This window comes from Electrona antarctica (genome assembly GCF_951216825.1).
Source record: "Electrona antarctica genome assembly, chromosome: 21".
In the NCBI taxonomy this organism is placed as follows: domain Eukaryota; kingdom Metazoa; phylum Chordata; class Actinopteri; order Myctophiformes; family Myctophidae; genus Electrona; species Electrona antarctica.
Genome location: NC_136802.1, coordinates 3,979,131 through 3,992,357, shown reverse-complemented (window position 1 = coordinate 3,992,357; position 13,227 = coordinate 3,979,131). Strand labels below are relative to the sequence as shown.

At 42.2% G+C, this 13,227-nt stretch overlaps 2 protein-coding genes across 2 annotated transcripts in view; both read right to left on the bottom strand.

Moving 5' to 3' along the window:
- Positions 1 to 7,973: 7,973 nt before the first annotated feature.
- Positions 7,974 to 10,655, bottom strand: LOC306914053 (uncharacterized protein). The gene is made up of 3 exons (XM_079490939.1): positions 10,594 to 10,655; positions 10,224 to 10,359; positions 7,974 to 8,473 (listed from the first exon to the last, which is right to left on the bottom strand). The coding sequence occupies exons 1-3, from the start codon at positions 10,624 to 10,626 to the stop codon at positions 8,316 to 8,318; spliced, it is 327 nt and encodes a 108-aa protein (XP_079347065.1). The 5' UTR covers positions 10,627 to 10,655; the 3' UTR covers positions 7,974 to 8,315.
- A 1,031-nt stretch (positions 10,656 to 11,686) lies between these two features.
- The window catches only part of LOC306913809 (GTPase IMAP family member 8-like), a gene marked incomplete at both ends in the record, with an annotated part of 4,827 nt that continues 3,286 nt past the window's right edge, over positions 11,687 to 13,227 (bottom strand). Inside the window, 3 exons of the mRNA XM_079490622.1 lie at positions 11,687 to 11,784; positions 12,642 to 12,720; positions 12,827 to 12,894. Of these exons, the coding sequence (XP_079346748.1) occupies positions 11,687 to 11,784; positions 12,642 to 12,720; positions 12,827 to 12,894 (245 nt within the window). The remainder of the gene's footprint in view (positions 11,785 to 12,641; positions 12,721 to 12,826; positions 12,895 to 13,227) is intronic.

The window sequence follows — 13,227 nt, the reverse complement described above, 5'->3', positions numbered from 1 at the left end:
CTTTTGACCGATGTCATTGATCGGTTAAAATGTCACATCCCTACATAAAGTATTGTGCTGTATTTATTATAGATAATATTAACCTTCTGCTTCATGTTGCTTTTCTCTGTGTGTAAAGAAAAATAATCGATTGATTGTTTCTGTTGCTTTTCACATGTGACAAAACAAAAGCAAAGAATGTTCACTTTAAAAATGTAAAAATATTATATATATTATATTCAAAGATTTGCACAGATTTTCACGATTTTTCCAAAATAAATCTGCAATTTTTGATTAGCCAAAGAAATATAAAATATAGTTAATGTGGTTAAAATGATTGTGTTAATATAAATTATGTTTGCAAAATATGTTGGCTATATTTTTCTGAGGACCACACTTGGTCAGCAGTGGTTCCTAAAGTGGGGTCCGGGGACCCCCAGGGGTCCTTGAGGGAGTTCCAGGGGGTCCGGGGACCCCCAGAGGTCCTTGAGGGAGTTCCAGGGGGTCCGGGGGGGTCCTTGAGGGAGTTTGAGGGGGTCCGGGCACCCCCAGGGGTCCTTGAGGGAGTTCCAGGGGGTCCTGGGACCCCCAGGGGTCCTTGAGGGAGTTCCAGGGGAACCCCAGCTAAATGATATTTTGGAACCAAATGGACCCTTATGGGTCTGTAACTCAGAGAGTGTACAAATGGAATCAAATGGACTCTTATGGGTCTGTAACTCTGAGAGTGTACACATGGAACCAAATGGACCCTTATGGGTCTGTAACTCTGAGAGTGTACACATGGAACCAAATGGACCCTTATGGGTCTGTAACTCAGAGAGTGTACAAATGGAATCAAATGGACTCTTATGGGTCTGTAACTCTGAGAGTGTACACATGGAACCAAATGGACCCTTATGGGTCTGTAACTCTGAGAGTGTACAAATGGAACCAAATGGGCTCTTATGGGTTTGTAACTCTAAGAGTGTACAAATGGAACCAAATGGACCCTTATGGGTCTGTAACTCTGAGAGTGTACAAATGGAACCAAATGGACCCTTATGGGTCTGTAACTCTGAGAGTGTACAAATGGAACCAAATGGACACTTATGGGTCTGTAACTCTGAGAGTGTACACATGGAACCAAATGGTCCCTTATGGGTTTGTAACTCTGAGAGTGTACACATGGAACCAAATGGACCCATTAGGGTCCATTTGGGTCCATGTGTCACCTCTCAGAGTTAAATTAAGATTGATTTTACATGTATTGGGGGTCCCAGAGATAGAAAGGCCATGCAATGAGCGTCCGTAGCCTAATTCAGGTCAAACTGGGGGTCCTAGAGACGTAGAACTCTTCTCTAGTGGGGGTCCTTGGCATGTATTTTCAAATGGGGGGGGTCTGCGGGCTGATGAGTATCATCTCGGGCGTCCTGGGGGGGGGGGGGCTGATGAGTATCATCTCGGGCGTCCTGGGGGGGGGGGGGGGGGGGGTCCTTGACATGAACAAGTTTGGAAACCACTGACTTGGAGAAGCAATGGTCCATAGCATTGTTTGATTGTTTGACCTCTAAGCCCCTCCCCAATCTGCTATGGTCCAATCACAGCTAGGGGGTTAGATCAGAGTAATAGAGACACACGGGGACTACAAATGTCACGCCCCCAAAGGAGACAGCCGCCCCACTTCTGGTCCGTTTCAACGGTGTACTGCAGCGCCCCCTTCTGGTCCGTTTCAACTGTACTGCAGCTGCCAATGCAATCCCTATGAGAGGCATCATGAAATACCCTAATTTCACTGGTTCATTACTGAGGCTGTAGCGATTTTTGATTTGTCCTTTTCAATGTCACATACCTGCTGTAGGAGCTATGAATGGGATTGTTGCAATGTGTGGTTATGTTGATTATATGTTTGGTCAATGAAATGACTGCGCTGTCACTGGTGCTATGGATGATTGATTGACGGGCATAGGGGCGGACCTGATTGGTTCATAAACGTCACCTGTTCACCTGTTTGGTACACACAGTGAGAGAGAGGGGGTGTGTGGGACGCCATACCTTTTGTTGACCGCTTTATTTTACTTTATTTCATATACTTTATAGCTGTGGTCATTTTGCTTTACGTTTGAGCACCGTTATGAGTTTTTTTTATATTTCTTTAATAAAACCCCTTAAACGCATTGTTTTGGACCCAGTGAATTCCTTTGGTTTGTGGAGCGGAGCGCGTCTGACAACCTGGCCCATCCCATCGCCTCTCAGCGACTTTAAGGTTATCTTTTCATGTAGTCGCTTTACACCTGCCATCTCAATATTCATCCTACAATGTACTATAATATACTCCATCAGTTTGTGAAAAGTACTAGCATTGTAATTCTCAAGTCAAAGTGGTCGCACGGTATATACGTCACGGTTGCATCCCTTGAGGTTTTCAATACCCAGGTATATTTGTTGTATTTCGTTTTATATGCTATGTATTTGTTGAAAATGATCTAAACAGCATCTTGCAAGACTACTATTAATACTCATCTGGAGAATTCACTAGGTAGTTGAAAATGTCAGGATGTCACTCCTCCAATTAGCTGGGTTATTTTCCCATGCAACTATTCAGCAAAGTTAATTATACAACAAGTTGACAGTGGTAAAACACACCGTCGGAGCTCCGTGGTAGGTAGAACATATATAGTGAGCCCGTGACATGTTCAAAATATAGACATGAATAACAAAGTCAGTCGGGATCGGGATGTATATTGAGAATTCCACTCTTCAAAGTCGGTGCTCGTAGCCTCGTAAAGGCAGTGACGTCCCTTAAAAGCGACAGGTTCTGTGTCTGCCGTCAACCCTCTGCTCCGTTAACATTATGGGTAACTCATTCAAGTGGTAAATTAAATGTGAAATACATCCTCTATTGAGAAAACAACAATATATGTTGACAAAGACACTTCATACATTTGGAAACATATTTTTATTCAAATCAATATAGTCCAGTTCATTTCATATTATTTTAAAAGTAGGCTAACTACAGTTGAATTTCAATGGACTTCTATGGGCTGGCCTGCAGTATCCGTGCCAACGGACCAGAAGTGGGGACGCTGTCTCATTTGGGGGCGTGAAATTTGTAGTCCCTGTGTGTCTCCATCTAGTAAGAGAGTGGCGACACTAGCGTTGACTCCCATTGTAACAACGGAACGCGGAAGTGCTCATTCTATCTCAATGGGATAGTTCCAGCCATACGAGCAATGTTTGGAACTATAGCACTTAAGTGGTAAAGGCCAGGGCATGTTAGCATTTTTAGCAATGCTAGTGGAAGACAATGAGAACTGGAGCATGATGCCATTTCAGCCGATATTGAAAGAAACAATGAACCTCTTGACAGTATTTAAAAACATGTTTTATTTCTGATTTTTTTAATTTATGTTTAACTGAGATTGTAATTAACCAGATACTGTAGGCCTATTGGTATCCTTTGTGTTATTCAAATGATCAGATGTATTCCAGTTGTTATGTTTTATGTTTTATGTTCTTATTTATAACGTTATTTTATACACCTGGTTTTGAATTTCTTTTTTTTTTCATCAGTGTAATAATTTAAAATGGACAAATAAAGTTTGGAGAAAACGAGATCTCAGCAGGAGTCTTTATTTCCACCTGAGCACTATTTAAGAACTGCTATCAGCTTTGTGCGTTGGCAGTGTGTTTGACTGTGAGTACGTCGCGACACCCCACAGGTGATTTCATCCACCCCACAGGTGATTTCATCCACCCCACATAGGTGATTTCATCCACCCCACATAGGTGATTTCATCCACCCCACACAGGTGATTTCATCCACCCCACAGGTGATTTCATCCACCCCACATAGGTGATTTGATCCACCCCACATAGGTGATTTGATCCACCCCACATAGGTGATATCATCCACCCCACACAGGTGATTTCATCCACCCCACATAGGTGATATCATCCACCCCACACAGGTGATTTCATCCACCCCACATAGGTGATATCATCCACCCCACATAGGTGATATCATCCACCCCACATAGGTGATTTCATCCACCCCACAGGTGATTTCATCCACCCCACACAGGTGATTTCATCCACCCCACATAGGTGATTTCATCCACCCCACATAGGTGATTTCATCCACCCCACACAGGTGATTTCATCCACCCCACAGGTGATTTCATCCACCCCACATAGGTGATTTCATCCACCCCACACAGGTGATTTCATCCACCCCACAGGTGATTTCATCCACCCCACATAGGTGATTTCATCCACCCCACAGGTGATTTCATCCACCCCACATAGGTGATTTCATCCACCCCACATAGGTGATTTCATCCACCCCACAGGTGATTTCATCCACCCCACAGGTGATTTCATCCACCCCACATAGGTGATTTCATCCACCCCACAGGTGATTTCATCCACCCCACATAGGTGATTTCATCCACCCCACAGGTGATTTCATCCACCCCACATAGGTGATTTCATCCACCCCACACAGGTGATTTCATCCACCCCACAGGTGATTTCATCCACCCCACATAGGTGATTTCATCCACCCCACACAGGTGATTTCATCCACCCCACATAGGTGATTTCATCCACCCCACATAGGTGATTTCATCCACCCCACATAGGTGATTTCATCCACCCCACACAGGTGATTTCATCCACCCCACAGGTGATTTCATCCACCCCACATAGGTGATTTCATCCACCCCACACAGGTGATTTCATCCACCCCACATAGGTGATTTCATCCACCCCACACAGGTGATTTCATCCACCCCACAGGTGATTTCATCCACCCCACACAGGTGATTTCATCCACCCCACACAGGTGATTTCATCCACCCCACATAGGTGATTTATTAGGTGGCCCCTGACCACCCTATATACTGACTGTTTTTTGCCCACACTTGGACATCAAAACAACTCTGTTTCTCTATTATATGAAAGCCTATTATTGGCCCATTTAAGATTTATTGAACGGACACTGTGCCATTTTTGCCTAGCCAAAGCATGCCTATACCTGGGAATTGAACAACAATAATAATGTTGAAATACAATCATGTTCTCTTCAATAAAGCTCACATGGTTGTAAATGCATTCATTGTAACATGATGTGGGGTTTATTTATTGACCAATAGAGATTTAAAGAAAGGGACAATAATGTAAATATGACTGAAATATGCAAATATCAGCCTATGTCGTCAGCTGGACGATATATATCGGTCAAGAGTTGCCACCCTCTGTACTTAAAGATGGAGTGCTGTGATTTGTGTAGTTTTTCATGTGTTCATTCAGTATTTAAGTCCGACGTCATTTTGTAGTCCTACGTTACGTCCGGGTCCAAGTGGCACCAGCTCCCGTCCGCAGCTCATTGTAAATAGAATATCTAAACGCGTGAATCTTTTTACAATGACGTTATTTTTCAGAAAGGAAGCCATTGAGGGTTAAAATGGGTCTTAATGCTTCCAACTCGAGTAGAATTAATAATGTTTTGTACAATTTGTCCATGACAAAATAAATATATGATGTGGAGACAATAAAGACTATTATTATCATTATTATTGAAGGTGGTAACAGTCCATTTGCTCAGTAAAATATTTTGGGGGCATATTTAGAATGTTTGCAGGCTTGAGTATGTTGAATCTAGTTTGCATTAATGAGGATTTAGTTGACACAATGAAATAAAATGGCGATAGTATTCCGTGTGGGGCAGAAAGCCTGTCAGCCAGATTTGGGAGAGCAGGCTTTGTTGTTGCGAGGAAAGCGGTAAAATGAGACTTTCGTAGTTTTCGTCTCAGATTTAGTCCGACGGAGCGTCACAGTATAACTATGGGGACACAAAAGCGACACAAAAGTAGGACCAAAGATGGTTTATGTATGAAGATGGGCCAACTTCATTGGAGCCACTAGAGGCGAAATGGTACACAAAGCCTACAAATGGTCTCCTAAATATAGTAGGCGTGGTTTGCTTCTCCCCGACCTCCACCCTCCCCCCCTGACAACAACACTGTTTCCACACTCAGTCTAGTAGGTGGCGGTAATGCACCATTTAGGTTTGCCGACCGCCATGAAACCCGATAGAAGAAGAAGACAACAACACTGACAAGTCATTTAACAAAGTACATTGAAAACAACTGACAAGGTGTACTTTTGAAATAGTCGTTTTAGTTTCTCGAAGTCCTCCAACCATATAAATTCATGATTTGGATCTATCTCATTAAAAAGTCTCTCCCTAATAGAGTTGTAGAATGGACAATAAAAATTTCCTTTAGATCACACAGACTACATAATCTATCCTCCTCAACCGTGCCTACATATCTGCCTGTCTCAATATGCAGACCAAGTATGCCAGCTCTAATTTGGGCACATAAGGATAATTTCTAATCGTTTTAAATATGTCCATTCATTTCACATTATAATATTCACATATTATCATCTTAAATATGGGGTCAGAGCCCCCTATGTGTTGTCCGTGAAATTGCAGATGGACAGAGAGAGGCTTCCGGACTCATCTCAAATCTCGCGAGAGTTTGTTGCTGGGATAAAGAAATGTCATTAACAAAGTAGATTTTCTCCTGGTTTGTCTCGCTAAAAGAAGCCATTTTACTATGAATATCTTGTAAATATTGTGTGCCTTGTGATGATTTGGTCCAGTATTTAGTTCAGTGACCATGGAGTTAAGGAATGGTTCAGAAGCTGTGTTCACGTTCACTCTCCCATTGGAAATGAATAGACTCCAACATTCTTCCTGTCTCCTAATAATGTTACCGCCCACCTCACGCAGATACAGGAAGTAAGCAAAGTTGGCCTCTCTTGCTAATTCTCCTCTTGGGTAGGACCCGGAAGTATCTCAGGAGGCGGAGCTGATCGTCACAGCTAAAATACTGAATAAGACCCCTTGGTGTGGTCGGTTTGTGCAATGCAGAGCCGTAGAGTATAGATAGTTACGCAAACTCTGTTCACTTCATGGGGCTTCAGTCCAATGGCAGCTCTCCTACATAGACTCCTATTGGTCACTTCATGGGGCTTCAGTCCAATGGCAGCTCTCCTACATAGACTCCTATTGGTCACTTCATGGGGCTTCAGTCCAATGGCAGCTCTCCTACATAGACTTCTATTGAGAATGGGGACAGCAAATAGGGACAAGTCCTGGACCGGAAGTAAGCAGAAATGCATTGGACTCAGGCAACAAACAGCCCAGCTTTAATGATCTTAAATTCATTTATTTTAGATTGTTTTGTAGTAATCGTACAACATAAACATTACAGACACTTTAGTTGTTACTGTACAATACTTTAAAACAGTTGTCATGTTGCACGCGTGTCTAAAATTGCTTTTATTTGTGCCGCCCTCGTTGAAAACAATGTATTTCCAACTCCAGCTTGTCTCAGTTCAGGCTGCATGAACAGTGCTCGAGTGCTCGGTTTCTGCCCCCTCAATGTCATAACTCTTCTATTAGACGTCTTTCCTTTGTATTTATGGTTTCTTCCTGGAGGCTGAAACCTTGACAGTCAAATGTGCCAATGAAAGAAAATAAAGTGATATAGTGACATCACAATATATCATGTTTTAGGGTGGGGAAAAATCACTGCTCTCCATCTTAAACAAAAACTTAGAAATATATGTGATAAAATACAATAAATGAATCGAGATGTGAAAACGGCAAAATAAACATGAACCTAAAGTGATTTAAACACCAAGGTAGGTAGATAGATAGATAGATAGATAGATAGATAGATAGATAGAGTTTTTATTAAAGTGTCCTACATCATAAGATTCCCAGCCCGCACAGGCTTACAAGACACTCACAAAATTGTACATACATAATGATACATATACACAAAATACATAGATATATAGTTACTTATGGATACATCGTTCTCCAACGTAACTGCCACGCCTTCTCTATGAATTTTCCTAAAAAAAAAACTTCATTACTGAACAACCAATTTAACATAAAACACTCAGACATCCAAAACAGATCTGGGTTCTTATCCTGAATTTTTTAAAATAAAGAGTTTCTTAAATCATGGTATAGTGGACAATAGAAAACAAAATGAAACTCATCCTCTACAACTCCCAGGTCACAACGAACACACAGTCGCTGCTCCTCAGGAATGCCAGAAATATGTAGAAATATGTTCATATTAATACAATAATACAAATCTTAGATCTGTACAACTCAAAGTTAAGTTTTAGTGATCTGATCTGAATGATTCAGTACACTGAAAAGAACAACAATGCACATCACTACTAGTTGTGTGAGCTTGTAGATCTGTTATTCATCCGTGTGACACCGGTGTGTGCAACAAAGTATAACTCAAGCCTAATAAAGTTTTCATCTATGAAACATCTTCATCTCTCACACTCGTCACATCACCAGTGTCTGCCTGGCTGGGAGCAGCTATGCTCATGGTGTCATGTCCTGAAGAGGGCGCTATTGGTCCAGGATGTCTGTTCAGCCAATCTGAGACCTTGGCAGAAGCTGTGTCACCACTCACTGCAACACAAGACAACAAACACACCACACATTTACACTTACAATAAAAACACAAACCCTCACATTTTGTTCTAAATGGTGGTATGGCCGACTTACTGGAAGGCCTACTGTAGCCTAGGGGATATTCTTCCTCATTTCTGCCTATTATTATAACAGGCTTAAAAACACATCTTGCTGGAAAAGAGACAACGAGAGAGCTTTACAACAGAAAGCCAACTATTAGAGGACTGACTATTAATTAGGGCATTTGAACACTGATGCCTGTCAGTCACAATGTGGGACAGGGTCTCAGTTTGAACACTGATGCCTGTCAGTCACAATGTGGGACAGGGTCTCAGTTTGAACACTGATGCCTGCCAGTCACAATGTGGGACAGGGTCTCAGTTTGAACACTGATGCCTGTCAGTCACAATGTGGGACAGGGTCTCAGTTTGAACACTGATGCCTGTCAGTCACAATGTGGGACAGGGTCTCAGTTTGAACACTGATGCCTGTCAGTCACAATGTGGGACAGGGTCTCAGTTTGAACACTGATGCCTGTCAGTCACAATGTGGGACAGGGTCTCAGTTTGAACACTGATGCCTGTCAGTCACAATGTGGGTCTCAGTTTGAACACTGATGCCTGTCAGTCACCATGTGGGACAGGGTCTCAATTTGAACACTGATGCCTGTCAGTCACAATGTGGGACAGGGTCTCAGTTTGAACACTGATGCCTGCCAGTCACAATGTGGGACAGGGTCTCAGTTTGAACACTGATGCCTGTCAGTCACAATGTGGCACAGACAGGGTCTCAATTTGAACACTGATGCCTGTCAGTCACAATGTGGGACAGACAGGGTCTCAATTTGAACACTGATGCCTGTCAGTCACAATGTGGCACAGACAGGGTCTCAATTTGAACACTGATGCCTGTCAGTCACAATGTGGGACAGACAGGGTCTCAATTTGAACACTGATGCCTGTCAGTCACAATGTGGGACAGGGTCTCAGTTTGAACACTGATGCCTGCCAGTCACAATGTGGGACAGGGTCTCAAATTGAACACTGATGCCTGTCAGTCACAATGTGGGACAGGGTCTCAATTTGAACCCTGATGCCTGTCAGTCACAATGTGGGACAGGGTCTCAGTTTGAACACTGATGCCTGTCAGTCACAATGTGGGACAGGGTCTCAATTTGAACCCTGATGCCTGTCAGTCACAATGTGGGACAGGGTCTCAGTTTGAACACTGATGCCTGTCAGTCACAATGTGGGACAGGGTCTCAGTTTGAACACTGATGCCTGTCAGTCACAATGTGGGACAGGGTCTCAGTTTGAACACTGATACCTGCCAGTCACAATGTGGGACAGGGTCTCAGTTTGAACACTGATGCCTGTCAGTCACAATGTGGGACAGGGTCTCAGTTTGAACGCTGATGCCTGCCAGTCACAATGTGGGACAGGGTCTCAGTTTGAACACTGATACCTGCCAGTCACAATGTGGGACAGGGTCTCAGTTTGAACACTGATGCCTGCCAGTCACAATGTGGGACAGGGTCTCAGTTTGTGGGACTCCTGAAAAGTCTTGGAAATGAGGGACTCCACGCAACGGCCGGGGGACATCTGGTCACCCTAAATGTTCATCTCAGAGCAGCCTACTAATCATTCTTTAATGAAAATGTATCTAATCTTGTTATTTTATGAAATGCATGAACACACATTTGAGTAAGTAATGTATGTCCACATAAGAGGACAACAGTAAGACTCACTACTTGGTTCTTGTGGCTCCGTCATCATAAACGTCAACATTGTCTCGATCAGCTCCTCCTTTCTCTTCTTCCATTCTTCTGCTGTTAGAGTTTTAACTCCTGTCAGTCTCTCAAACCGAGTCTTCTGTCGTGTCTCCTTGTCACACTATCAACAGGAAAGAGAGGGAACATTGTAATTAGTGAAAAAGCGCAAATATCATCCCGATATATCAGATAGATGGTATATCAATCATCAGTACTTCAATCTGATTTATCTTCCTATATAAAAACAACAATGAAAAAATATGATCAGTCCAAAGCTCTTAGTTATCAACAAAGTGTTATGCTATGTTGATTAATTGAATACATAGACCACAATGGAAACACTTACATCAGTCTCTGCCTGGCTAGAAACGACACTCATGGTGTCAAATCCTGAAGAGCGAGTTCCTCCACTCACTGGAACACAAGACAACAGACAGCAACACATTTACACTGACAATATAAACACACTCACTGGAACACAAGACAACAGACAGCAACACATTTACACTGACAATATAAACACACTCACTGGAACACAAGACAACAGACAGCAACACATTTACACTGACAATATAAACACACTCACTGGAACACAAGACAACAGACAGCAACATATTTACACTGACAATATAATCACACTCACTTGAACACAAGACAACAGACAGCAACACATTTACACTGACAATATAAACACACTCACTGGAACACAAGACAACAGACAGCAACACATTGACACTGACTATAAACACACTCACTGGAACACAAGACAACAGACAGCAACACATTTATACTGACAATATAAACACACTCACTGGAACACAAGACAACAGACAGCAACACATTTACACTGACAATATAAACACACTCACTGGAACACAAGACAACAGACGGCAACACATTTACAATGACAACATGAACCATGATGTCATTTTGACCGTGACCTCAACTTCCACGCAAAAGTTCACTACAAAAGTTCAGTAATTGTATACACACACATACATATATATTATGCACATGCACATACCCATGCGCGCACACACACACGGGCACGATTACATAATCATTGATAATTTTTTTCCTAAATTAATGCTATAAGTAGTCTGGCTGTGTGTTTTATAACTATTGAACCAATAAAAAGTATTAACAACAGCTGTGACTAAATAATTACTACCCATTGAAACACAGCCTCTTTTTATTTCCTGAAAAGTAACATTATTGGACATATAGTACAGGTTTCCATCTGACAGTGATGACATCATGATGTAAACAGGATATTGATACTCACTGCTTGGAGGATCCCAAATCATGCTGTTCCTTCTCTTGACAGCTGACAGGGTTGATTCTTCTAGCCCCGTCACCACAGACTGAAAATACAATGAAACATGAAGTAAAGATAAAGAACTTAAATATTTGTGATTAATCTCAGACTAAAGTTTCATCTATGAAACATCTTCCTCTCTCACACTTACATCAGCATCAGTGAAGGTTGGAGCTCCACTGGCGGTGTCATATCGTGAAGAGCGACTTCCTCCACTCACTGGAACACAAGACAACAGACAGCAACACATTTACACTGACAATATAAACACACTCACTGGAACACAAGACAACAGACAGCAACACATTGACACTGACTATAAACACACTCACTGGAACACAAGACAACAGACAGCAACACATTTATACTGACAATATAAACACACTCACTGGAACACAAGACAACAGACAGCAACACATTTACACTGACAATATAATCACACTCACTTGAACACAAGACAACAGACAGCAACACATTTACACTGACAATATAAACACACTCACTGGAACACAAGACAACAGACAGCAACACATTGACACTGACTATAAACACACTCACTGGAACACAAGACAACAGACAGCAACACATTTACACTGACAATATAAACACACTCACTGGAACACAAGACAACAGACAGCAACACATTTACACTGACAATATAAACACAATCACTGGAACACAAGACAACAGACAGCAACACATTTACACTGACAATATAAACACACTCACTGGAACACAAGACAACAGACAGCAACACATTTACAATGACATGTATGTATGTATGTATGTATATGTAATCGCGCGCGTGCGTGTACACACACACACACACACACACACACACACACGATTACATAATCAATCACTAAATGAATGCTCTAACTATAGTCTGGCTGTGCATGTGTTTTATAACTATTGAACCAATAAAAAGTATTAACAACAGCTGTGACTAAATAATTACTACCCATTGAAACACAGCCTCTTTTTATTTCCTGAAAAGTAACGTTATTGGACAGTACAGTACAGGTTTCCATCTGACAGTGATGACATCATGATGTAAACAGGATATTGATACTCACTGCTTGGAGGACGCCACTGTATGCTGTTCCTTCTCCTGACAGCTGGCAGGGTTGGTTCTTCTAGCCCCGTCACCACAGACTGGAAATACAATGAAACATAAAGTAACGAAATGAGAACTTAAATGTGTGTGATTAATGTCAGACTAAAGTTTCATCTATGAAACATCTTCCTCTCTCACACTTACATCAGCATCAGTGAAGGTTGGAGCTCCACTGGCGGTGTCATATCCTGAAGAGCGACTTCCTCCACTCACTGGAACACAAGACAACAGACAGCAACACATTTACACTGACAATATAAACACACTCACTGGAACACAAGACAACAGACAGCAACACATTTACACTGACAATATAAACACACTCACTGGAACACAAGACAACAGACAGCAACACATTTACACTGACAATATAAACACACTCACTGGAACACAAGACAACAGACAGCAACACATTTACACTGACAATAAAAACATGCCTGGATGTAACCCCCCCCCCCCCCCCATCTCTGCATGACTCTGTTCCTCTTGACCTCTTACACCAAAAAGGTCATCAGAGCATTTGTGCACACACACACACACACACA